General features: G+C 40.7%; 1 protein-coding gene across 17 annotated transcripts in view; it reads right to left on the bottom strand.

Moving 5' to 3' along the window:
• The window catches only part of nek1 (NIMA-related kinase 1), a 240,341-nt gene that overhangs the window by 159,629 nt on the left and 54,608 nt on the right, over positions 1 to 26,104 (bottom strand). For 13 of the 17 annotated variants that reach the window (XR_011358400.1, XR_011358407.1, XR_011358411.1 and 10 more), the window contains 6 exons: positions 19,804 to 19,952; positions 12,227 to 12,286; positions 11,685 to 11,744; positions 7,849 to 7,896; positions 6,342 to 6,446; positions 55 to 138 (listed from right to left, as the gene is read on the bottom strand). Coding sequence is in view for 14 of the 17 variants with exons in the window: in XM_069941511.1 (XP_069797612.1) it covers positions 55 to 138; positions 6,342 to 6,446; positions 7,849 to 7,896; positions 11,685 to 11,744; positions 12,227 to 12,286; positions 19,804 to 19,952 (506 nt within the window). In the remaining 3 variants the exon portion in view is untranslated. The remainder of the gene's footprint in view (positions 1 to 54; positions 139 to 6,341; positions 6,447 to 7,848; positions 7,897 to 11,684; positions 11,745 to 12,226; positions 12,287 to 19,803; positions 19,953 to 26,104) is intronic. The other 4 variants (XM_069941582.1, XM_069941627.1, XM_069941637.1 and 1 more) reach the window with 2 other exon arrangements.

The raw sequence follows: 26,104 nt of genomic DNA, 5'->3' as shown, positions 1-26,104 counted from the left end.
GGAAATACTGTTAAGAACATGAAGAGCAGATTAATATACAACATACAAACACACCTTGTGTTCCCCACTCCCCCAAGAACCACCAACACCAAGCACATGCCTCCATCCTTGTTCTCGAGCTCGGTTTATTCTTTCCACCTATGTATGGAAGGAAGAAATTTCAAATGACTACAATTGTAATATTCGATATGCTAGTCATTATTCATCAGCATGCTCCATTCCATGCAAAACGCTGCCGCTTTGTTCTGTCGGTACTTGATTGAACCCGTTTATGCACGGAACAATAATGAAAAATTACCCTTTTTTTGGCTTCATCGCTTTAAAAGGTCCCTGAGCTTCTTTTGGGTGACTTGCTAATCCTTTCCTCACTCTTTGCTCATTCTACTTTGTTTTTTTTTAAAATATATCTGCTACTACTTAAGAGGCTTTGAACTCCAGTATCAGAATAGAATACTTGGTTGGGCAGCACAGTTAACATGGGTGTTAGTCAATGCTATTACAGACCAAGGTACGAATTCGGCACTTTTTGGATGGAGTTTGTTTCTTTTTAATGTATTTTTATTGAATTTAATATAAAATCCTACATACCAATTCATAACATAACAATTACAGCACGGAAACAGGCCATTAGGCCCTTCTAGTCCGCACCGAACCAAACACCCCTTTCTAGTCCCACCTCCCTGCACAATGCCCATAACCCTCCATCTTCTTCTCATCCATATACCTGTCCAACCTTTTCTTAAATAATACAATTGACTCCGCCGCCACTATTTCTCCCGGAAGCTCATTCCATACGTCTACCACTCTCTGAGTAAAGAAGTTCCCCCTCATGTTACCTCTAAACCTCTGCCCCTAATTCTTAACTCATGTCCTCTTGTTTTAAACTTTCCTCCTCTTAACGGAAATAGTCTATCCACATCCATTCTGTCTATCCCTTTCATAATCTTAAATACTTCTATCAAATCCCCTCTCAACCTTCTACGCTCCAAAGAATAAAGACCCAATCTGTCCAATCTCTCCCCATACTCCAGATGCTTAAACCCAGGCAACATTCTGGTAAACCTTCTCTGCACTCTCTCCACTCTGTTTATATCCTTCCTATAATTAGGCGACCAGAACTGCACACAGAACTCCAAATTAGGCCGCACCAATGTCTTATACAATCTCAACATCACCTCCCAACTCCTATATCTAATATAACAAACAACATGTCATGTCCATATGCATATTATATTTTAAACATAATGTAAATCAAAAACCCATCCATAATTGTTTATTTGACTTGTTTCTTTAAGACATCAAATTCTATAACTAGGGTATTTAACAGTTTATCCCTTTCTCATAATATCCCAGTATAATCTTGAATAGAAAATAAATAAGACAAAATTAAACAATCCATTTATATAAACAAAGGGTAAATTCTATCTTAATTAATATGATCCATGATAAACCATATTTAAACCCATGTGTAACTAATTAATCAAAAAAAAAGAAAAAACAAAACAAAAATTGCCTGACTAACTCTGCCCTCAAACCAAGGTTAACTTGTAGAATTGTACAGATATGGTTCAAACAGCGACCCCCAAACAGGCAGAGAGTCTCCGGAGCATCCAGACTTCTTAAACCTTCCAATTATGATAGTAATCTATGAATGCGCCCCACATCTTGTCAAATTTAAACTTTATATCTAATTTTTGCAAGCTTAAATAGGACATAATATCATGTAACTACTGAGTATGAGTGGGTGGAGAGTTATCTTTCCATTTCATTAAAATTTCTCGTAAAGCTATCAACGAGGTAAAAGCTAAAATTCTCTCTTGGGTTGAAGTCAAGAATATGTCCCCTTCTCAAGAAAAACCAAACAAAGCAATGAAAGGGCATAGTTCTAATTTAATATTTAGAATCACTGATAAGTTTGAAAAATCTTTCAAAAATTTTTCTAAATTAGGGTACTCCCAAAACATATGAATCAATGAAGCTTCAAATATTCTATACCTACTGCATAGTGGATCATCAACTGCATCAAAATGAGATCATTTGACTTTGGACATGTGTATCCTATGCACCACCTTAAATTGTAACAATGTCGTGTACAAAATGAGGAGTCATTAATCAAGTTAAGAGTGAAAATCCAATCTTGTTCTGAAAATGATATATTCAAATCGCATTCCCAATCAATCTTAATTCCAGCCAGAGGCTGTTCATAAATCTAATAAATTATTATAAATAATTGATATCAATCCACGCTGGGAGAACTGCAAATCAAAAATTTTTTTCTGAAATTCGAGTCAAATCAGAAAGCTTTGACCGATTAGGAAGTTTAAATTTGGCTTTCAATTGTTCAAAAGAAGCAAAATTCTTTTGAATAAAAATAACTTTTTATACCTAATCTATACCATTCTTTAAACCCCGAATCTAACAAAGAAGGAAGAAAAAGATGATCATGTATAATAGGACTGGCAAGAGAGAAACTATTATAGCCAAAACATTTCTAAATTGTGTCCATATTCTTAACCTATTTCTCATTATTGGATTATGTGCCAATTTAGAAAAGGTGTAAAAAGGAACCCAAAATTGCCAACATAGATGAGTTTTGAGAAATTCAATTCAATTTCTACCCAAGAAGGGCAGTTCACTAATTTATCAAAATGTCACAATTAACCGCCCAAATGGTAAAAGGTACAATTCAGAAATGATAATACCCCATTCTGTTTCGTATTTTGAAGATGAGCTTTATTTATGCAAGATTGTTTTTCTTGCCATATTATGAAGAACTAAATGAATCCACTGAATCAAAATATTATTTTGGAATGAAGATTGGTAAAGCTTGAAGAGGATACAAAAATTTAGGTAAAATGTTCATTTTAATCAAATTGATATGTCAAATCATTGTAATGGATAAGGGTGACCATCCCGATAATAATTCTTGAATCTGATGAAATAATACCAAAAAATTTTCTTTCAATAGATTTTCATAACTTCTTGCAACTGTAATTCCTAAATATCTGAATTGGTCTGTCACTATTTTAAATGGGAAATTAGACCATCTTGAAAGATTCCTTTAGTTGTAATAGTTCACTCTTATGCAAATTTATTACCCAAAAACTGGCTAACTTGGGTAAACAAATTTAATATATTTGGTATAGAAACCCCAGCGTTTGAGAAAGAGCAAAAGATTGTCCACATATCAAGATACTTTATGTTCAACTCCATTTCTAGTTATTCCTATAAAATCTCTGCTCTAACTAAGAGCAACAGCTAAGGGTTCCAACACCAAGTCAAAAAATAAAGGACTTAGAGGGCAACTTTGTGGAGTTCCCCAATAAAGCCAAAAAAGTTCTGATTGCTGTGAATTAGAGCGAAATGAAGTCATAGGATATGAATATAATAATTTAATCCATTTAATTCAATCTGGACCAAAGTAAAATTTTCCTAACATAGTAAACAAATATTCCCATTCTACCCCATCAAACGTTTTCTCAATATCTAGTGAAATACCAAATCCTGTTGCTGGGGTGGAGGACAAATACAAGATATTCAATAATTGATGTATGCAACAATAAGAAAAATGATTTTTAATAAAACGAGTTTGGTCTGAATCAATGGTAAAATATTTTCTAATCTATGAGCAAGAACTTTAGATAAAATCTTCTTATCAACATTAAGTAGTGAAATAGGTCTATAAAATGCACGTTCTGTTGGGTCCTTCTCTTTTTTCAGAAGACGGGATAAACTAGCATCATTAAAAGATGAAGGAAGCTTCTCATCCTTAAATGAGGCATCAAACACAGAACCTAACAGGTAAAAGCCATTTGGAGAAAGATTTATTAAATTCGACAGGATGTCCATCTGGTCCTGAAGATTTATTAGAATGTAATGAGGAAATAGGTAAAGATATTTCCTCCCGAGAGATAGATGCCTCCAGACTTGTACCCTTATCCTGGGAAGGGGTGTAAAAGTTAAGTTGATCTAAAAAAATCCAACACTGTATTGAAATTATTATTACATTTAGAGCTCTAAATATTAGAGTAAAATTCTCTACGTTTCATTTAATTAACATGATCTGTAGTCATTTTACCATCTCTGATCGGCATCTTGTTAATCTTTTTTAAGCTGAAATTCCCTTCAATTGTCCAGCCAGTAACTTACCAGATTTTTCACCATGAATATTCATCAAAGTGACTCCGACTCCTCAACAATTGCTGTTTGATAGGATACGTAGAGATAAGGTCAAATTTACTTTTGAGTTCTTCTCTTCCTTTATATAATTCCAGATTTTTATCTTTGATCATTCGATTTTGTGTTTTTTTAAAAATATATCTGCTTCTACTTGAGACTTTGAACTCAAGAATCACTGGGTGGCCTTCAGCATGGTAATTAGCTCAACGCTTTTACAGCGCCAGTGATCTTGGTTCAAATCCAGCAATATCTGCATGGAATTTGTATGTTCTCCCAGCGTTTGCCATCCACCCTTCAAAACGTACGAGGTTGTCATTCAATTGGGGTATTTGGGTGGCATGGGCTTGTGGGATGGAAGGGCCTGTTTTAAATGAATATCTACATTTTAAAATTTAATTGGTTGAAATTTAGATGGCACACACCAGACCAAAACAGAGGAAAATGTTTGAAATTTTGTTATTTTAACATGCAAGTTACCTGTTCATTGAATTCCCAATCAGAAATTGTGGAGACATGGAAATATTTCACATTCCCCTGAACAAGATGGTTGTTATATAGATGGAACGGATATACTACACCCAACGGATCACCTTTGGTGTTAGAACCATAGAATACTACAGCACAGAAAACAGGTCATTCAACCTTTCCGGTCTGTGCCGACCAATCACGGTCTGTGCCGACCAATCAAACTAGCTAGTTCCACTGACCTACTCTTATTCCATAACCCTCCAGATCACTCCTATCCATATATTTACCCAATTTATTTTTAAAACTTGAAATTGAATCTGCATTCGCTACATCAAATGGCAGCTCATTCCACACCCCACCACTCTCTGAGTGAATAACTTTCCCTTAAAGTTCCCCTAATACCTCTCCCCTTTCAGCCTCAAGCTACGGCCTCTCGTATTTATCTCCCCCAATCTAAGTGGAAATATCCTACTTGCGTCTACTCTGTCTATACCCCTCATAATCTTATAAACCTCTACCAAGTCTCACCTTATTCTTCTTCATTTCAAAGAGTATAGTCCTATCCTGTTTAATCTTTCCCAGTAACATCTTAGTAAATATTCTCTGCACTCTTTCAATCTTATTGATACCTTGCCTGCTGCTGGGCACCCAGAAATGCACACAATATTCTAAGTGTGGCCTCATCAATTACTTAAATAATTTCAACATAACATCCCAACTTTTATGCTCAATACTTTGATTTATAAAAGCTAAGATGCCAAAACCTTTCTTTACAACCCTGTCCACATGCGACACCACCTTCAGGGAACAATGTATATGTATTACGAGATGTCTTTGCTCCTCCAAACTCCTCAATGGCCCACCATTTACTGTGTACACCCTACCCTGATTCTCTATTCCAAAGTGCAACACCTCACACTATCTGCATTAAATTCCATCAGCCATTTACTGGCCCAATTTCTCAGCTGGCCAGATTCCTCTGCAAGCTTTGAAAATTTTCCTCACAGTCCACGACGCCTCCTATCTTTGTGTCACCAGCAAACTTGCTGATCCAATTCACCACATTATCATCTAGGTCATTGATATAGATAACAAATAATAATGGTCCCAACACAGATCCCGAAGGCACACCACTCAACAGACCTCCAGACTGAGAAGCAACCATCCACCCCCATTCTCTATTTTCTTCCACCAAGCCAATTTTGAATCCAGTTTGCACCTCTCTATGTATACCTAGTGTCCTAACCTTCTGAACCAACCTCTCATGTGGAACCTTGTCAAAGGCCTGACTAAAGTCCACATAAACCACATCCACAGCCTTTCCTTTGTCAACTTCTTGGTAACTTCCTCTAAAAACTCTACAAGATTTGTTAAACATGATCTACCACACATAAATCCACACCAACTGTCCTTAATCAGCTGATGACAGTCCAAATATCTAAATATCCCATCTCCCAGAAATACTTCAAATAATTTACATATTACTGACATCAGGCTCACTGGCCTACAATTGCTTGGTTTACTTTTGGAGCATTTCTGAAACAGAGGGACAACATGAGCTACTCTCCATCCTCCAGCACCTCCTCCGTGACTAACGACATTTTGAATATATCTACCAGGGGCCCTGCAATTTCAGCACTTGTCTCCCTCAAGGTACAGGGGAATATCATAACTGGTCCAGGGGATTGGTTGACCTTTATTCGTTGCAAGTCAGCAAGCACCTCCTTCTCCTTAAACTCCAGATTTTCCATGACACTTCTATTTGCTTCCCTTCCATCCTTATTCATTATGCCAGTTTCCTGCATAAACATCAATGCAAAAAAAAATTGTTCAAGATCTCCTCCATTTCGCAAGGCTCCACACATAGTTGGCCACTCTGATTTTCTAGGGGTCCAATTTTGCCCCTTACTCTCCTTTTACTTTTAATATACTTGTAGAAACCCTTTGAATTTTCCTTCATGTTATCTGTCAAAGCACCTTCATGTCTTCTTTTTGCCTTTCTAATTTCCTTTTTAAATCACACTCTTACATTTTCTATTCTCTGCAAATAGCTCATTTGCTCCTTGTTGCCTATACTGCACATACATCCCCAATCTTTTCTTAATCACCTCTCCAATATCCCTTGAAAACCAAGGTTCCCTTTGCCTGTTAACTTTGCCCTTATTCCTGGTAGGAACATGCAATCTACGCCCTCTCAAAATTTCTTCCTTTAAGGCCTTCTACCTGCTAGATGCATCTTTGCCAGAAAATAACTTATTCCAATGGACTCTTCCAAGACTCATCCTCATTTCCTCAAAATTGGCCTTTCTCCAATTCAGACCTCAACTCGAGGACCAGACCTATCCTTCTCCATAATTAACTGGACCTACACAGATTGCTGCCAACCGAGATGCCCAGTTCCCTAAAAGAAGTAATGCCTCTTCTCTTGTTACTACCTCTACATGCTGAGGAACAAAACTTACCTGCACACATTTGACAAACTCCAACCCATCCAGACCTTTTACCATATGAAAGTCCCAGTTTATGTGCAGAAAGTTAAAATCTTCTACTATCACAAATTTCAGTTTCTTACACACCGGTCTGCTATCTCCCTACAGATTTACTGCTCCAATTCTCTCAGACTATTGGGTAGTCAATTATACAGGCCTATCAGCATTCTCATGCCCTTCCTGTTCCTCAGCCCCACTCATATGGCCTCTGTAGATGAGTCCAAACTATTATTCTCCCCAGTCCCATTGATGTGTACCCAAGCCATATTCCTCCATAACCCTCCCATCCATGTATCTATTTTTCTATTAAATGTAAAAATTGGGCCCGCAGTCACCACTTCAGCTGGCATCTCGTTCCACACTCCCACCACTCTCTATGCAAAAAGGTTCCCCCTCAAGCTCCCCTTGAAATTTTCCCCTCTCACCCTAAACCCACATCTTCTCAGAGGAAAAAGCCTCCTTGCATTTATTCTATCTATACCTCTCATAATTTTGTGTACCTATATCAAATCTCCCCTCATTCTTGTACACTCTAGGAAATGTCCTAACTTGTTTAGCCTTTTTCTGTAACTCAGTTCCCGAAATCCCAGAAACATCTTAGTCTATGGATGCCATGGCATCAGAAGCAAAGAAACTGCCAACTAAGGACTCCGCCAAAGCTTTACTTTCAAAATTATGTCATTTAAAATCAAAGGTTGCCTTGTGAACGCACCCGATCTTTCTCCATCCTTCTCATCTGCTCAGCTTTCAGCAAATTCATCTGCACAAAACAACATAGTTTATCATAAATAATTGATTTACACTGTTGGGGGGGTGCAGAAAAATCATCTTTTTAAAATGAAATGATTCATGTCAGATACTCCTGAGAAAGTACACAAGTTTGGTGAGGCACCCAGTATCTTTTAAATTACTCTCTCCATTGGACAAAATGAAGCTTCAATCAGGCCCAGGTATTTCCAACAGGAAAAAGCAACCAGGAAACTAAAATCCCCACAAACATTCAACAATTGTTTGCAAATAAAACTGGCCTCCCACATCAATCCTTCACCATCCTATTGAGTTTAGAATAAAAATAACACTTTTCAGATACTAAAAAACTAGTTCGCCAGATAGCATCTGGGAAAATTGATCACTGAAAACAAACAGAAATTGGAAAACGTCAAATTTTCACTCGTGCACTTAACAATAGAGATCAGTAATGAAATATGGGAAAAATGTTTCAAAATTAATTTTTAAATAACTTGCTTACCCCTTTTCAAATTATGGCAACTATACTTTGCTGGGGTGACGAAAACAATTCTATTACTGAAATGTAGCTGCTGCCTAGATTTGTTGTATTAATGGCAGCTGATCAACTGATGTACAGATACACGATCCTTTATCCGGAACCCTTGGGGGACAGTGTGGTCCGGATTTCGGAAAGCCCACCCAAATTGTGCTGGCGTATCCACCCCCACCCTTCCAGTCCCTCGGCCGCCTCCACCCCCACCCTTCCAGTCCCTCGGCCGCCTCCACCCCCACCCTTCCAGTCCCTCGGCCGCCTCCACCCCCACCCTTCCAGTCCCTCGGCCGCCTCCCCCCCCGACCGCCGGTCCCTCGGCCGCCTCCCCCCCCGACCGCCGGTCCCTCGGCCGCCTCCCCCACCGACCGCCGGTCCCTCGGCCGCCTCCCCCCCGACCGCCGGTCCCTCGGCCGCCTCCCCCCCGACCGCCGGTCCCTCGGCCGGCTCCCCCCCCGACCGCCGGTCCCTCGGCCGCCTCCCCCCCCGACCGCCGGTCCCTCGGCCGCCTCCCCCCCGACCGCCGGACCCTCGGCCGCCTCCCCCCCCCGACCGCCGGTCCCTCGGCCGCCTCCTCCCCCCCCGACCGCCGGTCCCTCGGCCGCCTCCTCCCCCCCCGACCGCCGGTCCCTCGGCCGCCTCCTCCCCCCCGACCGCCGGTCCCTCGGCCGCCTCCTCCCCCCCCGACCGCCGGTCCCTCGGCCGCCTCCTCCCCCCGACCGCCGGTCCCTCGGCCGCCTCCTCCCCCCCGACCGCCGGTCCCTCGGCCGCCTCCTCCCCCCCGACCGCCGGTCCCTCGGCCGCCTCCTCCCCCCCGACCGCCGGTCCCTCGGCCGCCTCCTCCCCCCCCCGACCGCCGGTCCCTCGGCCGCCTCCTCCCCCCCCGACCGCCGGTCCCTCGGCCGCCTCCTCCCCCCCCGACCGCCGGTCCCTCGGCCGCCTCCTCCCCCCCCGACCGCCGGTCCCTCGGCCGCCTCCTCCCCCCCGACCGCCGGTCCCTCGGCCGCCTCCTCCCCCCCGACCGCCGGTACCTCGGCCGCCTCCTCCCCCCCGACCGCCGGTCCCTCGGCCGCCTCCTCCCCCCCGACCGCCGGTCCCTCGGCCGCCTCCTCCCCCCCGACCGCCGGTCCCTCGGCCGCCTCCCCCAACGACCGCCGGTCCCTCGGCCGCCTCCTCCCCCCCCGACCGCCGGTCCCTCGGCCGCCTCCTCCCCCCCCGACCGCCGGTCCCTCGGCCGCCTCCTCCCCCCCCGACCGCCGGTCCCTCGGCCGCCTCCTCCCCCCCCGACCGCCGGTCCCTCGGCCGCCTCCTCCCCCCCCGACCGCCGGTCCCTCGGCCGCCTCCTCCCCCCCCGACCGCCGGTCCCTCGGCCGCCTCCTCCCCCCCCGACCGCCGGTCCCTCGGCCGCCTCCTCCCCCCCCGACCGCCGGTCCCTCGGCCGCCTCCTCCCCCCCCGACCGCCGGTCCCTCGGCCGCCTCCTCCCCCCCGACCGCCGGTCCCTCGGCCGCCTCCTCCCCCCCCGACCGCCGGTCCCTCGGCCGCCTCCTCCCCCCCCGACCGCCGGTCCCTCGGCCGCCTCCTCCCCCCGACCGCCGGTCCCTCGGCCGCCTCCTCCCCCCAGACCGCCGGTCCCTCGGCCGCCTCCTCCCCCCCGACCGCCGGTCCCTCGGCCGCCTCCTCCCCCCCGACCGCCGGTCCCTCGGCCGCCTCCTCCCCCCCGACCGCCGGTCCCTCGGCCGCCTCCTCCCCCCCGACCGCCAGTCCCTCGGCCGCCTCCCCCAACGACCGCCGATCCATCGGCCGCCTCCTCCCCCCCCGACCGCCGGTCCCTCGGCCGCCTCCTCCCCCCCCGACCGCCGGTCCCTCGGCCGCCTCTTCCCCCCCCGACCGCCGGTCCCTCGGCCGCCTCCTCCCCCCCCGACCGCCGGTCCCTCGGCCGCCTCCTCCCCCCCGACCGCCGGTCCCTCGGCCGCCTCCTCCCCCCCGACCGCCGGTCCCTCGGCCGCCTCCTCCCACCCCGACCGCCGGTGCCTCGGCCGCCTCCTCCCCCCCGACCGCCGGTCCCTCGGCCGCCTCCTCCCCCCAGACCGCCGGTCCCTCGGCCGCCTCCTCCCCCCCGACCGCCGGTCCCTCGGCCGCCTCCTCCCCCCCGACCGCCGGTCCCTCGGCCGCCTCCTCCCCCCCGACCGCCGGTCCCTCGGCCGCCTCCTCCCCCCCGACCGCCGGTCCCTCGGCCGCCTCCTCCCCCCAGACCGCCGGTCCCTCGGCCGCCTCCCCCCAACGACCGCCGATCCATCGGCCGCCTCCCCCCCCGACCGCCGAGCCATCGGCCGCCTCCCCCCCCGACCGCCGGTCCCTCGGCCGCCTCCCCCAACCACCAGTCCCCACTTGCCGGAATTTGGAGCTTTCTGGATTTTAGGTGTCTGGATAAAGGATCGTGTACCTGTACTCATTTGCTGCACTGATTTAATTTGACAAAAAAAGAGGGCATGTTTACCATTTTCCCATAGATTTCTCAGTCCTCAGGGAGGAGCAGTAAGAAACACTGAAGTAACTTCCACTGAGGTTTAGGCAATTGTCAGGTGAAGAATTTGCAGCTTAAAAAATTGGCAAACTATTCATAGAATCTCTCAAAAAAACTTGGAGTTTGTCACAGCCAGCATCCCCAGTTCAAACTTTCAATTTACCTTTTCACTTAACAACTCTCCCTACGTATCATATAATCTAGCTCTGCAATGTGTCAATGTGACCAAGATTCACATTCTTTCTTTGCATTGCTAATCAGACTTGGGAGTGGCAAGAAAATGACATTTGCTGCAGTTTGCTCCTTCAAGAGCAGTGATTGTTTGGGAGAAGACCAACACTGGAGGTCAGAATAACAATGGTTCACCCCATCTTTTGAGGGAACTCAATTTTCATGATTCTCATTTACAGAAAACAAAGACTGGCACGGTGAGCGTAGCAGTTAGCGCAACGCTGTTGTAGTGTCCGCGAAGACCGGGGTTCAAATCCTGCTCTGTCTGTAGAAAGTTTGTGTTCACCCTTTGTGTTTTTTCTGGGATCTCCAATTTCCTTCCACTGTTCAAAACATATTGGGGGCTGTAATTGATTAGCACAGGCTTGTGGGCTGAAAGGGCCAATTAGAGTGTTGTATGTATGTCTAAATTTAAAAGCCTAAAACTTTCCGACATGCATGTCCATAGACATCAATTTAAATGTCAGGGAGATTAGTCGCATCCAATTCTCGGCCTTGTTTGCATGGGCATACCTGTTCCCTTTGTTTTCTTTCCCGTTCAATCTGTTCCTGTTTTTTCTTTTTAGATGCTTCCTGGAAAAAACAAGCAAGACAACCTTCATCTTGACATAGAGCAGAATGAACACAGGTTGAGAATAGAATAAGGACAGGTTGTCATAACGCTTCCAGTTTTAGATACACCTTCGAGCTGGAGTCAGAGAAAGAGGGAAAAGTCAGAAAGAAATTGAGGAAAGGTTTGAAGGTTTCAGGTGTTTTTTTTTCTCCGAAGTACAAAGATGAGGGGGAGGGGTGGGGCAGGAGGTCTTTTGCAAATAACTTGCTTGCCGAAATTTATATGATTTAATTTAAACAGAGGACCCATTTCTTCCTCCAACTAAATCATAAAGATGGGTTGAGAAAACAAATGAATCTTTCCAAAGGAATTGGACTTGCGGATTTGATTGAAAAATTTTAGGGGATTCCAAAGTAACTTGGAGTTTGCAGTTACCAGAGCAAGTTTCTGACTTTCTGCATGGAAACTCACAACTATTGAATTGTTTTTGCACTCAAAATACCTCAAACATTTTCCTCCTTTCTTCCACTGCATTCATTTTCTTCATTGGGGTAGGTGGAGCCTAAATAAAAAAAATGAAACTGCAAATTAGAAGGGCTAGTTCTACATGTGCAGCTAAATGTGAAGGAAGTCTTGAGAAGGTGGAAGAGCAAAGATCACCAAGCATACCATAGTTTAATTTCATGCAAATGGACAGCTGTTCCAGTGTAGGTAAGCTTCACATGGCACAACTGATTCATATTGTCATGGGCCCTGAGGACCCCAAAACCCAGCAGCAATAGAAATTCACCAAGAGAAATGGTTACCTAAACAAAATTTGCTTTTAATTATCTTTAAACATGAAAACAGGATAAAATTCTAACTTATTACTATTAACTTAACCCCCTTCTAATTCTAAGCACACATGTATGTAATGTGTGCGTAAGTTCAGAAAAGTTATTTACTTCAGTCCAATCTCACTTCTCACTCCTCCAAGTTCACCGGTATCAGGCAATTCTTATACTGTGCACAGAATTTAACACTTAGGAATAATCACCAGGCTTTGGTGCTCAAAAGGTAAATTGTTACCACTCAGGAAGGTTCTTGTTAGTTTTCAGAGAGAGATTAGTTGCTCGATGGACACAAACTGATTCTTTCCGATCAGCCACTTCAGTATCTTGCCAAAGAAACTTGCCCCATCAGGGGTTTCCAGATTATAACACCTTTCCTCCAGGTCACCACAGAGTACCTTTTTGTTTCTCTTATCTCAGGTGAAACCTTATACAGCCAGCCATCTCCTCTTGTATGGACCACAAGGGCTTTGAACAGGCTGAACTCAGAACTCACAACCAGTCTTCAAAATGGGGTTTTCCCACAAGCTTGCCAGCTTGTCCTGTTCCAGTCCCAGCTGCTGAACTGTAGAACTGTTGAACTGAATCCCCCCCTTTCTCTTTGAGAAAACCACATGAACCTCTCAGAACAGCAAAATGCATTCAGACAGACTTCAGCACCGGACCCAATCTTCTGAGTCCAATCAGTTGCTTTCCAAAACAATAATCCATTACTCCACAGCATGTCCAATTAACATCTACTTTTGATGTATCTAAATGCATTCTTCAGTTTTTTTTTCCAAAGGCACTCGGAGCCTGAACTGTCTGGCTTGAGCAGAGCTCTGGCATTTTAAATGAGATCTGTGTCATGAAGTGTTTATGTGTGTTTGTGACCTACACTAAAACATGCCACAATTTATCTCCTTTAAAAGATATCTATATACAACATAAAATAACAATCTGTCACAATATGAATATTGCTCAGTCACAAACCATTATTAACTCCTTGAATAACTTTTATTACAACATACAAAAGTACATCATGTATATTACATTTTCAATGTGCTTTTACGTGACAAAAAACTAAGCCTTTAAAGCTCAGATTGCCTACCTGAGAAGGATCCATTTACCTCTACTCTGTTCTCTGACTATCCTTGTCACAGGAGATACACAACATAAGTGACTTTTAAATAAGTAAGACCACTTCTGACTACCTCAAAGAAGTAAAGCTTCAAAATCCTTTAAAGAGGATCTGTGTTCTTCTTATTACCAGTAGGAACATCCAGTGGTATTTGAAAATAGCCACTCCAACTACTCTTTTAAAAGAGGGAAGTATCATTTGTGCCCAGAAGATGGTCACTCCTGTTTTAAGAATATCTCTCTGAAAGACGTCTCATCAAGAGACTTGTGAGTGGAAAGAGATCTGAAAATATGTTTAGAAGTGCTTCATAATTACTTCTGAAAGGATACTGAAGTCAACAAGATGTTTGAAAGTGGATTTTGAAATGGACTTGTTCAGAATCAAGCTTCAATTGTAATGGCTTTGAACTTTCAAGAATCTTTAGAAAATTAAGGTCAATTATCTGGTTATAAAGTAAATTGGCCTAAAAGTGAAATTTTGTCAATTTGTAAAGATGATTATTCGATATATAAAAATATTATGAAATTGAAGTGGACAAAACAAATTAAATATTTGGGAATTAATGTCAATACAGAATATCAAGATTTATATTCAATTAATTACCTTCCCTTAATAAAAAAGATTAAACTAGACTTGATTAGGTGGAAGGACTTACCTTTAGGTTTATTGGGGAGGATTAATACTATAAAAATGAATATTTTTCCTCGGATGCAATATTTATTTCAATCAATTCCTTTTTTATATATATATATAAAAGTTTTTTTAAAGGATTTATACAAAGCAGTTAGAGAATTTTTATGGAAGGGAAAATTTCCGAGGGTAGCAATGAAAAAATTGATGTGGGACTTTCAATTTGGAGGTTTGAGATGACCCAATTTTCAATATTATTATGAGGCAGCTCAATTTAAATTTCTTAGTGCACAAATGAATATGGAGGATCCGCCCAGTTGGGCAAAGATAGAATGGGCAGTTATTTTAGAAAAATCTCCATATGAATTTTTGTTTCGATGGAATAAAAATTTGTTACGAACTTATGATGTACCAATATTGAAACATTTATTGAATCTATGGACGAGTAAACTGAATAAAATGGGGCTTAAAAATAAATGGTCTGGGCGATTGCCATTATATAATAATCAACTTGTTCCTTTTACGGTCTCCAATACCACTTTGAAACAATGGGAAAGGAAAGGAATAAAAAACTTATCTGATTGTTTTTTTGAAGGACATTTTTGTTCTTTGGAGGAATTACAAAGGAAATTTGGTATTAGTGGAAATTCTGTATTTGTATACTATCAGTTAAGATCATTTGTAAAACAGATATGTGGTCGGCAAATGACTTTATTGCCCGAAACTAGCTTTGAGAAATATGTACTTTCAATACCAGAAAAGGGGTATATATCTGATTTGTATTGTATTTTACAAGAAAATGAAAGTAAGAAAGATTGGGATAAAGATGAGTTGAAATGGGAAAAAGATTTAGGTTCTACAATAGCTGAACAAGCTTGGATGGAAATTTGTCAAAACAGTATTCAGAAATTGATTAATGCTAGATTAGCGATGATTAATTATAATTTTATACATCAATTGTTCTTAACACCAGAAAAATTTTAAAAATTTGGTCTTAGCAAGTCAGATTGTTGTTTTCGTTGTGACCAGACAGCCAGTACTTTTTTTACATACTGTCTGGTTCTGTGACCGATTGCAACAGTTTTGGAAAGGTATTCAATCTATATTTAATAGATTATATAATATTTGTGTTGTATTAGATCCTGATATATTTTTATTAGGGAATATGCAATCATTAATTGATTTAGGATTAAATGATCATCAGATTTCTTTTATCTATTTAGCTTTAGCAGTGGCCAAGAAATGTATAGCGTCTACTTGGAAAGATAGAAATATACTAACTTTGGACAGGTGGTATTTAGAGATGAAGTCTTGTTTAATTATGGAAAGGATATCTTTTTCAATCCAAGATAAGATGTCTTTTTATAAGTTGAAGTGGACTCCATTTGTTAAGTATATGCAATTAAGTTTGATTTAAGTATGTTCTTAGATGTGATATTTTAGATCTGATAAATCTTTTTTTATTATTATTTTTATTTGTTATATTTTTCTTTTCTTTTTGTGTGTGTGTTTTTTTTAATACATAATGTTATTAATTTTATTAATTCTTCACTCTATTTTTGGGGAGGGGAAGGGTGGGTTTTTTTTATATATATAATTTTTAGTTCTTGTATATGTAGGGGGGGTTAGATTGAATTAAGTTAGGTTATTAATGTGGTATTGTAATTATATTATTTTATTTTATATCTTTTCTTTAAATGTAATTTTTCTTTTTATTCCTGTAATAAAACCTTTAAATAAAGTTTTTTTTAAAAAAGTAATGGCTTTGGACTTTTAACACATACATTTACATTTGAGCTGGGGTTAAATTTAGAGATAAGCAAGAAATGTTATGTTATTAATAGTTTAATAAAATCAACTATTTTGAATTTACCATTGGTGAATTTTTCATTGCTGTTCCTGTGTTAGTACTAAGATTTTATTAGTTCATAACACTGCACTTTATTGATTTTCTTTCTCTGTATTGCAGTTTGTTTACCATAGAACACTACAGAACAGAAAACAGGCCATTCAGCTCTTCTAGTCTGTGCTGACTATTGTTCAGCTTGTCCCAATGACCTGCTCCCATTCCATAACCCTCCAGACTGCTCCCATCCATATATCTATCCAATTTATTCTTAAAACTTAAGATAGAGCCTGGACCTACCGTATCAAATGGCAGCTCATTCCCTCTAATGCTCCCCCTAAACCTTTCCCCTTTCACCCTAAAGATGTGTCCTCTCGTATTTATCTCTCCTAATCTCAATGGAAAGAGCCTACTGGCATTTACTTGATACCCCTCATGATTTTGTAAACCTCTATCAAATTTGCCCTTTCTCTTCTTCGTTCCAAGGAATAAAGTCCTAACCTGTTTAATCTTTTCCTGTACCTCAACTACTGAAGACTGGCAACGTCCTATTAAATCCTTTCAGCACTCTTCAGTCTTACTGATATCCTTCCTGTAATTTGGCAACGAGAACTGCACAGTCCAAATTTGGACTCACCAATGTCTTATACAACTTCAACATAACATCCCAACTCCTATACTCAATACTTTGATTAATGAAGACGAAGATGCCTAAAGCTTTCTTTACAACTCTGTCCACCTGTGAGGTCACCTTCAGGGAACAATGTACTTGATTCCACAGGTCAATTTGCTCCTCCACAGTCCTCAGTGCCCTACCATTTACAGCAGTGACTCTCAACCTTTTTCTTTCCACTCATATACCCCTAAGCCGTCAGTGATCTGTGATTAAGGGATTGCTTAAGGTGGTAGGTGAGTGGGAGGAAAAGGTTGAGAATCATTGCTCCAGACCCAATTGTTACTGAAATATTTTGCTTGAGAAAAATTGTCATTGGTCCATTTCCTTTGGAGTTATGAAACCATACACATAACGAGTCAATTAGGTACGATTAAAACAGTAGTTTTCAAACACTTTCTTCCCACCCACATACAACCTTAAGCAATCCCTTACTAATTTCAAGCACCGATGGCATAGGGAATATTTAAAGTGGGATGTGAGTGGAAAGAAAAAGGTTGAGAACCACTGATTGACAGTGTACGTCCTTCCTTGATTTGCTCTTTCACTTGTCTGCATTAAAGTCCATCATCCATTTACTGGCCCATTCTCCTAGGTGGTCCAGATCCCTCTGCAAGCTTTGAAAATCTTCTTCACTGTCCACGACGCCCCCTATCTTTGTGTCATCAGCAAACTTACTGATCCAATTCACCACGTTATCATCTAGATCATTGATATAGACAACAAACATTCATTATCTGTTTACAGTTCATTGGTTTACACAGATACTCCCTGCAGTTTTTGTTTGCACTACCACCAAGTGGCAATTCTGCTTTGCGCACAGAAAAAGAATCTCAGGGTTGTATGTGATGACATGTATGTACTCTGACAATAATTATGAAATCAATCATTTTACCTACTTTCGCTTTGACTTGATACAAGTTTTTGACTCAAAACGGTGACTGACCATTTCTACCCATGGATCCTGTCTGACCCACTGAGTGCCTCATCAATTCTTTGCTTACGACTCCAGATCTCCATCTTTTGTGTGTCTCAATTTTGACTTCCTCGTCCTCTGTTTATAGCCACACAGATTCATCAGTTATCACATTCATTTAATCCATTCTGCTGGTGGTGTACAAGTTCCTCGAAGTGGAGCATTCCAGAATTCAAAAACTCCTTCCTCACCCATTAATACCAATTATCTATGAACAACTTTAAAACAACTCTCTAAAATGGCAGCACTGCCGGAGTTGTTCTAACAGCAGTGCTACCGCAGACCCAGGAGAGCGTAGACACGGTGGCTGTTCTGAAGGGTTAAACTACCTAGTTCATAAGCTGATGGCACCTTAGTCTTTAAATGGCCTGTGAAAGGAAATGATGTTTTATTTGAAAACCTGTAACCACCATGTCTGTGCCCAAAATGGCAGCATCCATTTAAATTTTAATTTAAAAAATTAAATTTAAATAAACAGCAAGATAACAGGCACTTTTAGCCCACGAGCCCATGCTGCCCAATTAACCTCCACCCACCCCCCCCCCCCCCCCCACACCGCCATACATCTTGAACAGTAGAAGGGAACCAAGCACCGGGAGGAAACCAAGCAGACCCAGGAAGAACAAACAAACAGTGCAGGATTCATACCCCGGTTCCGATCACTAGTGCAATAGTATTGCACTTACACTACACTAATGTTGACTTTAAGGGTTCCAGATTCCAGGGGAGCAGCAGACCTGTTGGTGCAGGGCACCAGAACCTGAAAGAATATACCCTGTTGAGAAGGAGAAGCAGAGGAAACAACCCTACAGGATAATGACCATGGCTGCAGACCAGCGAGGGGATCAGCGGATGAAGGACTTGCAATTGATGGATCCACATGGACTCTGAGTTGCTGGAGAAAGGCCCATAAGAACCAGGTATCAGAACCTGGATTTGAGACAAATGCTGTGTGCAAGAAAGGCCCCCCCAAAGGGACTAGGATGTGGAAGGTTTCCTGATCATGTGGGAGACTTAAATCATGACCCTCAGGTTGCCAACGGATGAAACAGGAGTCTGTGCAGCTTCAGGAGCTCTGGAGGAGAATCCATGGACACTCAGTGTCTCTGAAGAGATTCTCTTTTGTTTCTCTTTCTCTCAAGGGGCAGTAGGATGTAATTTGATGTACTATGACATGACAATAAAGGAATCTTGAACTTCAGCCATTATCCTATACAGGGAAGGTTTTCACTTTTCACCAGATCTGCACCTCACTGAGTTTTGAAAACTTGTCGAAGGTTTAATTAATTGAACATCCTGTATTTTAACTTCATGAAAGAAAATATGTGCAATAACCATTACCAAATAATGATAGTGAATAAATCTTAATCTGTCTCTTCCTATCAATTTACTTTTGTGGTAATCACAGAACCTAAATTGGTGAAGAAATTGAAGATATTAGCATTAATTTTCAGAACACAGTCGTTCGTCGAGACACCAATATCCTGCCAATCTGGATTTGAGTTCAATTGATTCTGTAATGTCCTATGATGCCTTGTTAATTACTTTAAGTATTGTAAAAATGCTGCAAGCTAACAGGCGTCTTTCAACATCAAACCCAAAACATGAAAAGTAAACTCCATTCTACAGCTCCATTCTGCAGTCAGGATAGGGGCAACATTTCCCATGACACCAGACAACCAGCACAAAAGGAGCAGACCCACTTTAAATGTACTGAAATTCTGAAGCAAAGTTTCAGTCAGAAAGCAAATCTAAATGTTTGAAACAGTCCAAGGCAATGCACCCATGAAACCACATCAGCAAAAGTATTTTCTGAACAAAGCACATCCAAAAGAGTTCACCAACAATGATACACATGCATTGCGTCCATCAGCAAAGTTCAGTAATAAATAGAAAATGCAAACAAAATGTAAAAAGATAACAAAAGTACAAAGAAAAATTCCAACAAGCAACACCAGCAAGTAAAAGATTATAGAATCAATCCACTTTATCATCATCCCTTACCTGTTTGTGTTTCATAACCAATCTCTTTTCTGAAAGTTTTTTAGCTGCCTCTGTGGATTTTACTGTCAATGGCACTTTATACTTGGCTGCTGGTTTGGTGATTTTCTGCGCTGGCCCAACTGATCCAGAGACTGGGCCCGGTCTTTTTACTGACAAGACAAGGAAATTTGGAGGCTGATTTTCAATTTTTAAAAAAAAAATTCACTTAAAATATGTTCTTTGTTAGTTCAGTGAACCTCGAAGAGGCATCACAGCAAATCCCTGTTCTAATTTGCAGAACATCAGCATCATTCACAAAAAATGGCCAATCCAAACACAAAATGGTTCTGAGATGGTCCTGAAGTCCAGTCTGGTTGGGGAGAAATACAGAGACTGCAGATGCTAGAACCTGGAGCAAATAAAAACACAAACTGATGGAAGAGATCAACTCATCAGGCATGATCCACAGTTGGGGGTGGGGGTGGGGGGGGGGTGCGGAGAAATCAAATTGGGTTGGTTTCTGTGCTTCACAATATTGTTGAGTCATCAATTCAACATTAGTGATATACTGTGTTACAATTCAGGCTTGTTCCCAAAATTATTCTGGAAGGGCCAGAGGGGCCAGCAACTAAATTCAATATCCATCCCCTTCAACCTCAAACATACACAAAACATCAACGACAGGAGGCCCGACAGACGATCAGCCCAGGAGGGGAGGACCAGCAGCAAGAGGCCCGACAAAGAGATGCAAGCAGCTCATCAGGAAAAACAGAAGAGACACAGACACAAAGAAGAGAAGACACAAACACAGATACAGACACAGAAGAGGAAGAAGAAGACCAAAATCTTCACAGAGAAATAGAAGGTAAAACAGATGGACAGAATGCTTTTTTTGAAGAACAAATGAGATCATTAAAAGAATTGTTATCATTAGAATTTAATGCAATTAAAAGAAAAATGAAAAGAACAGAAGATAAAATGCAAAGATTAAAACTGGTCATGACAGAAATAGGGAAAAGAGAAGAGAATGTGGAAGAGCGGGAAATGGCTCTAGAAATGGAAGTAAATGACTTAAGAGAAAAATTGGAAGAAAGTGACAAAAAAATTAAAGAGGCACAAGAGTTGTTAGCTCAGAAAATTGATATGTTGGAAAATTATAGTAGGCGAAACAACAAAAATATTGGGACTAAAGGAGGAACAGACATGAAGGAATTTATAAAAGATGGATCCCGAAGGTCCTGGGAATGATAGAAATGCAGGAAGAAATGGAAATAGAAAGGGCACACAGACCATTAGCTGCAAAACCACAGGCACATCAAAAACCAAGATCCATCTTAGTAAAAGTTTTGAGATATACGACAAGAGAAAATATACTGGAACGGGCAAGGAATAAAGTTAGAGAAGATAATAAGCCATTGGAATACAAGGGTCAAAAAATATTTTTTTACCTAGACACAAGTTTTGAACTCTTAAAGAGGAGGAAGGAGTTTAATACAGCGAAAACTATTTTATGGAAAAAAGGTTACAAATTCGTTAAAACTTCCAGCCGAGCTTAAAATATTTATACCCAGGAAGCAAAACAGACCGTTCTCGGATCCAGATGAAGTGCAAGAATTCGCAGAACATTTGCAGGGCAGAAGAAGAGATGTAACAAGAATGAAGAACGGCGATAAAGTATATATAAAGATGTAAAAACAATGTATATGTAAAGAACTAAAGAGGGAAAAGATAAGGAAAAGAAGGAAGGGGAAAAAAGAGAGAGCTTTGTTATATGTGTTAAAAAAAGTGTTTTCTGGGGAGGGCTGGAGGGAGAGGGAATAACCGTCACTGCAAAATCAGTTGACGCTTGCAAGCAAGATCGTAATCCAAATGGAAAGGGGAGTTGTGGTTGCCCGGCATGGGATAAGGGGCAACTCAGAGAGGGGGGGGGAGCATTTGGGGTTAAGGTATTAGTGGGTGTGGGAACTGCTGGGGATATTTTATGTTTTAAATGTGTTGTCATACATTGAGTTTCATAAGGGAAAACTAAGATGAAAATGGGAAAAATGGGGATGGAGGTGGAAAAGAGGTGTAAGCAAGATATAAGATGGCCACATTGAACTATAGGACTATAAGCATTAATGTACACAATCAAATTAAAAGGAAGAGGCTACTAAATTTACTGAAGAAGGAAAAAATAGATTATAGCATTTGTGCAGGAAACACATCTAACTGAAGTGGAACATAACAAATTAAAGAGAGACTGGGTAGTGGCAGCATCATATAATTCAAAAGCTTGAGGTGTAGCCATATTAGTTAACAAAAATGTACCAATCAAAATAGAGGAGGAAATAATAGATCCAGCAGGGAGGTATGTAATGATAACTTGTCAGATATACTCAGAATTTTGGAATTTGCTCTATAAGCACCTAACGAGGAGAATCAAAAGTTTATGCATGATATTTTTTTGAAGATTCCAGACACACAAGGAAATATATTGATCTACTAACAACAGCATCGTATAGACCAATATCTCTACTTAACTCAGATTATAAGATAATAGCGAAATTATTAGCAAACATATTGTCCAAATGTGTACCAAAAATAGTAAAACAAGATCAAACTGGATTTATTAAGAAAAGACGAACAGCAGATAATGTCTGTAAATTTATTAATCTAATTCATGCAATTCAAGGAAATAAGAAATCAACCGTGGCTGTTGCTTTAGACGTAGAAAAAGCCTTTGACATAGTAGAATGGAACTACTTATTTAAAGTATTACAGAAGTTCAATCTACCAGAAAAATATATAAATTGGATTAAAGCATTGTATAATGGACCAATGGCAAAGGTAGCAGTAAATGGATATGTATCGAAACAATTTAAATAAAGTAGGTCAATTAGACAGGGATGTCCATTATCTCCCTCATTGTTTGCCTTAGCAATAGAACCTTTGGCAGAACTGATAAGAATAGAAAAATAAAATAAAAGGGATAAAAATAAAGGAGAAGGAGTATAAAATCAGCTTGTTTGCAGATGACATTATAGTATACCTAACAGAACCAGAGATATCAATAAAAGAATTACATATGAAATTGAAGGAATATGGAGAAATATCGGGGAACAAGATCAACGCAAATAAAAGTGAAGTGATACCAATGAGTAACGCAGATTAAACAGAACTTTTTAAAAAAATCACCATTTAAATGGCAAGCACAAGCAATCCGATACCTAGGGATCAGGTTAGATAATAACTTAAGCCACTTGTACAAACTAAATTATCAGCCACTAATAAAGAAATTGCAGGAAGACTTAGAACATTGGAAAGAATTACCACTAATGTTGATAGGGAGGGTAAACTGCATTAAAATGAATGTGTTCCCAAGAATACAATACTTATTTCAAATGTTACCAATTCCCTTAACATAATTTTTTTTAAATGAACTAAAGAGAATAATAAGGAAATTCTTGGGGAAAGGGAGGAAACTGAGAGTAGCATTAGAAAAATGAACAGAGGTATAATCAAGGTGGTTTGCAGATACCAAACTTTAGAAATTATTATAGAGCTGCACAATTAAGGTATTTATCAGATTTTTAACCAGATAAGGGAAAAACCAGACTGGATGAAGATAGAACCAGATAAAATAGGGGAGAAGGTACCAGAACATATACTTTATAAGTGGGATGAAAAGCTGGTGCAGTATAAAAGCTCATCAGTATTGCATCATTTACTTAATACATGGAAGAAGATCCACTTTGAAAGGAAATACCAAATACCAAAATTATTATTGACGCAAAATCCACTAATCCCTTTTACAATAGATAACCTTTCCTTTAGAGAATGGGAGAGAAAAGGAATCAAAAGAATAGAAAATCGTATTTTGGGAAATAATTTATTAACATTTGAACAGCTGAAGTACAAATATGGAATAACTCATGGTACAATGTTTGCATATCATCAATTGAAATCTTATTTAAAGGATAATTGGGAAACAGATTGAGATTACCTGAAAGAAGCAGCTTTGAATATGTGATTACAGGCACAATGATAATTAAAAGATTTATAACGAACATGTACATTAAGCTGCAAGAAAAGGAAAATGATGAAATAAACTATAAACCTAAGCTGAAGTGGGAAAAGGATTTAAACATAAAGATTAAAAACTGAAGTACAGGAAAAGTTATTTTCTTGAACTCTGAAAAATACAATAAACACAAGGTTACGCATGATACAGTATAATTGGTTACACAGGGTATATATCAGTCCTCAAAAATTAAAAGAATGGGATTCAACATTATCAGATAGATGTTTTCGCTGTAAGAAGGAAATGGGAACGACAGTACACGCAATTTAGGCATGTACGAAAGTGAATACGTTTTGAGAAGAACTAAATCAGATACTAAATAAAATTACAAAAAATAACATACCAAAAAAAAAACCAGGTCTTTCTTTTATGTAACATAAGTAGAAAATTAGGCCTCAAATTGGATAAAGCGCAAAAAAAATTCGTTATGACAGCCTTAGCAGTCGCAAAAAAAATGTATGATGTCAACTTGGAAAATGGAAGAGAGAATGAGAATACAGCAATGGTACATGGAAATGAATAAATAACAATTTAAAAAATAAAGTCACATTGTTTGAACAAATTTGGGAACCATACATGGAACATAAACGAGAGAGCTTGCCTAGGTCCTCCATCCCCTAAAATGATAATGATAAGACAAAATGACTCGATTCAGCATGTAACAAATAGATGATGCATTATTCTTGTTTATTTTCCTTTGTGTGAAGATATTGTTTTATGGTTTTATTGTATATGTTGAATATGTATGGGTTTTTGAGGGGGTTGGGAAGCAGGGAGGGAGGGAAAGGTGGAAAAAAGGGAGAAAATGCCACTGTGTAAATTTAATGAGAAACTTTGTACATATTTTGGTTGATATGGTTCACAGTGTGAAAAATAAAAAATTATAAAAAGAAACTCAAAACGCAGTGTTATTTTATTCGTGGATTCACAAAAGCAATTTAACATTAACAACACAAGGAATGACGTTCACATCATTCAGAAAAAGTGTGGGCAATGACATATCAGTATGGCATGGGCATATAATTATCTTCTACCTATCCATGCAATCACAAAGCCCTCAGCAGTTCAATGGATACATAAAGATTAAAAGGCTCGTGTCCATTTTTTTTTAAATAAAGGGAATACAAGAGACGAATTCTCCTCCATGATGTCACCCAATGTTCTGATACTTAGCTCCTTTCAAAATCACTTTTTCTTATCGACATCTCAAACAGGAAAATTGGCTTTGTCCAAATTTAAATTTATAATCAGATTTCCAGACCAGGGATTAAATTCTCCAACTTTTTTCCACGTCAGAATTGACCTTTCCAGCCTGTCATCCATGTACAATTCTAAATGAGGTTTTCTTTCCTTCTCTAACCATACAACGTGGCTTGTTGGGCATGTTCCACAGCCCTGCAATTAGAAACACCAACACAAGGAGGCACATCTGCCAATGAATGCCACATTTTTTCCCCCCCAGAGAATAATCCTTTCCCTCCTGCTCTGAAATAGAAACCAATTTGTTTTTTTTTAAACTCTTTCCCTCTTCTGCAGAAGGGTTAGGACCCAGTACAATATCAAATGCAGTGGAAAGAACATTCTTAGTTCTATATTTTGTTTGCATTTAAAATTCTTGTTCCCATTTTCCTTTTTTTGTAACAAAGTTAAATCAAATAATGGCCGCTGCCTCAAAAGTGCTCTCCCACTGCCATCCTCTTCACTTCCAAAAACTAAGCCGACTGCCATTCCTTCTGACATTGAGCCAGCCTCACACTGATAAATAAACCTCATTTGAAACAATTTTTACAAAGTATCTATAAACTTTAGGGGGCTCAAAATTCCCCATCACTGCCTTGGAATTTTTTGTCCTCCTTCGAAATCTCCCCACATTTTTTTGCTCTTTTTCCCTTTGACCATTTTGGAATTGATAGCACATTTATGACTGGTTAATTGTCTCTCTTTTTGTCCCACAGTTCAATTTGTATGCCCTCGTGTTGTTCATTCCGCTCGCATAATCATTCTGACAGCTTGTTTATTTAACCCATCATGTGGGTTCCTTTATAACAACTTTCTTCAAAGAACTGTCTCAGAGAAAACCACATGACTCTCTTAGAACAGCAAACTGCACTCAGACTGCGGCACCGGACCTAATCTGCTGAGTTTGTTCATCTGTTGCTTTCCAAAACAATAATCCATTACTCCACTGCATGTCCAATTAACACCTACTCGTGAAGTCCTTATAGGCATTCTTCAAAGTTTGTGCAAAGGCACTCGAAG

The sequence above is a fragment of the Narcine bancroftii genome, chromosome 1 (assembly GCF_036971445.1).
Source record: "Narcine bancroftii isolate sNarBan1 chromosome 1, sNarBan1.hap1, whole genome shotgun sequence".
Taxonomy (NCBI): domain Eukaryota; kingdom Metazoa; phylum Chordata; class Chondrichthyes; order Torpediniformes; family Narcinidae; genus Narcine; species Narcine bancroftii.
This window is presented reverse-complemented; position numbering and strand designations above follow the sequence as displayed.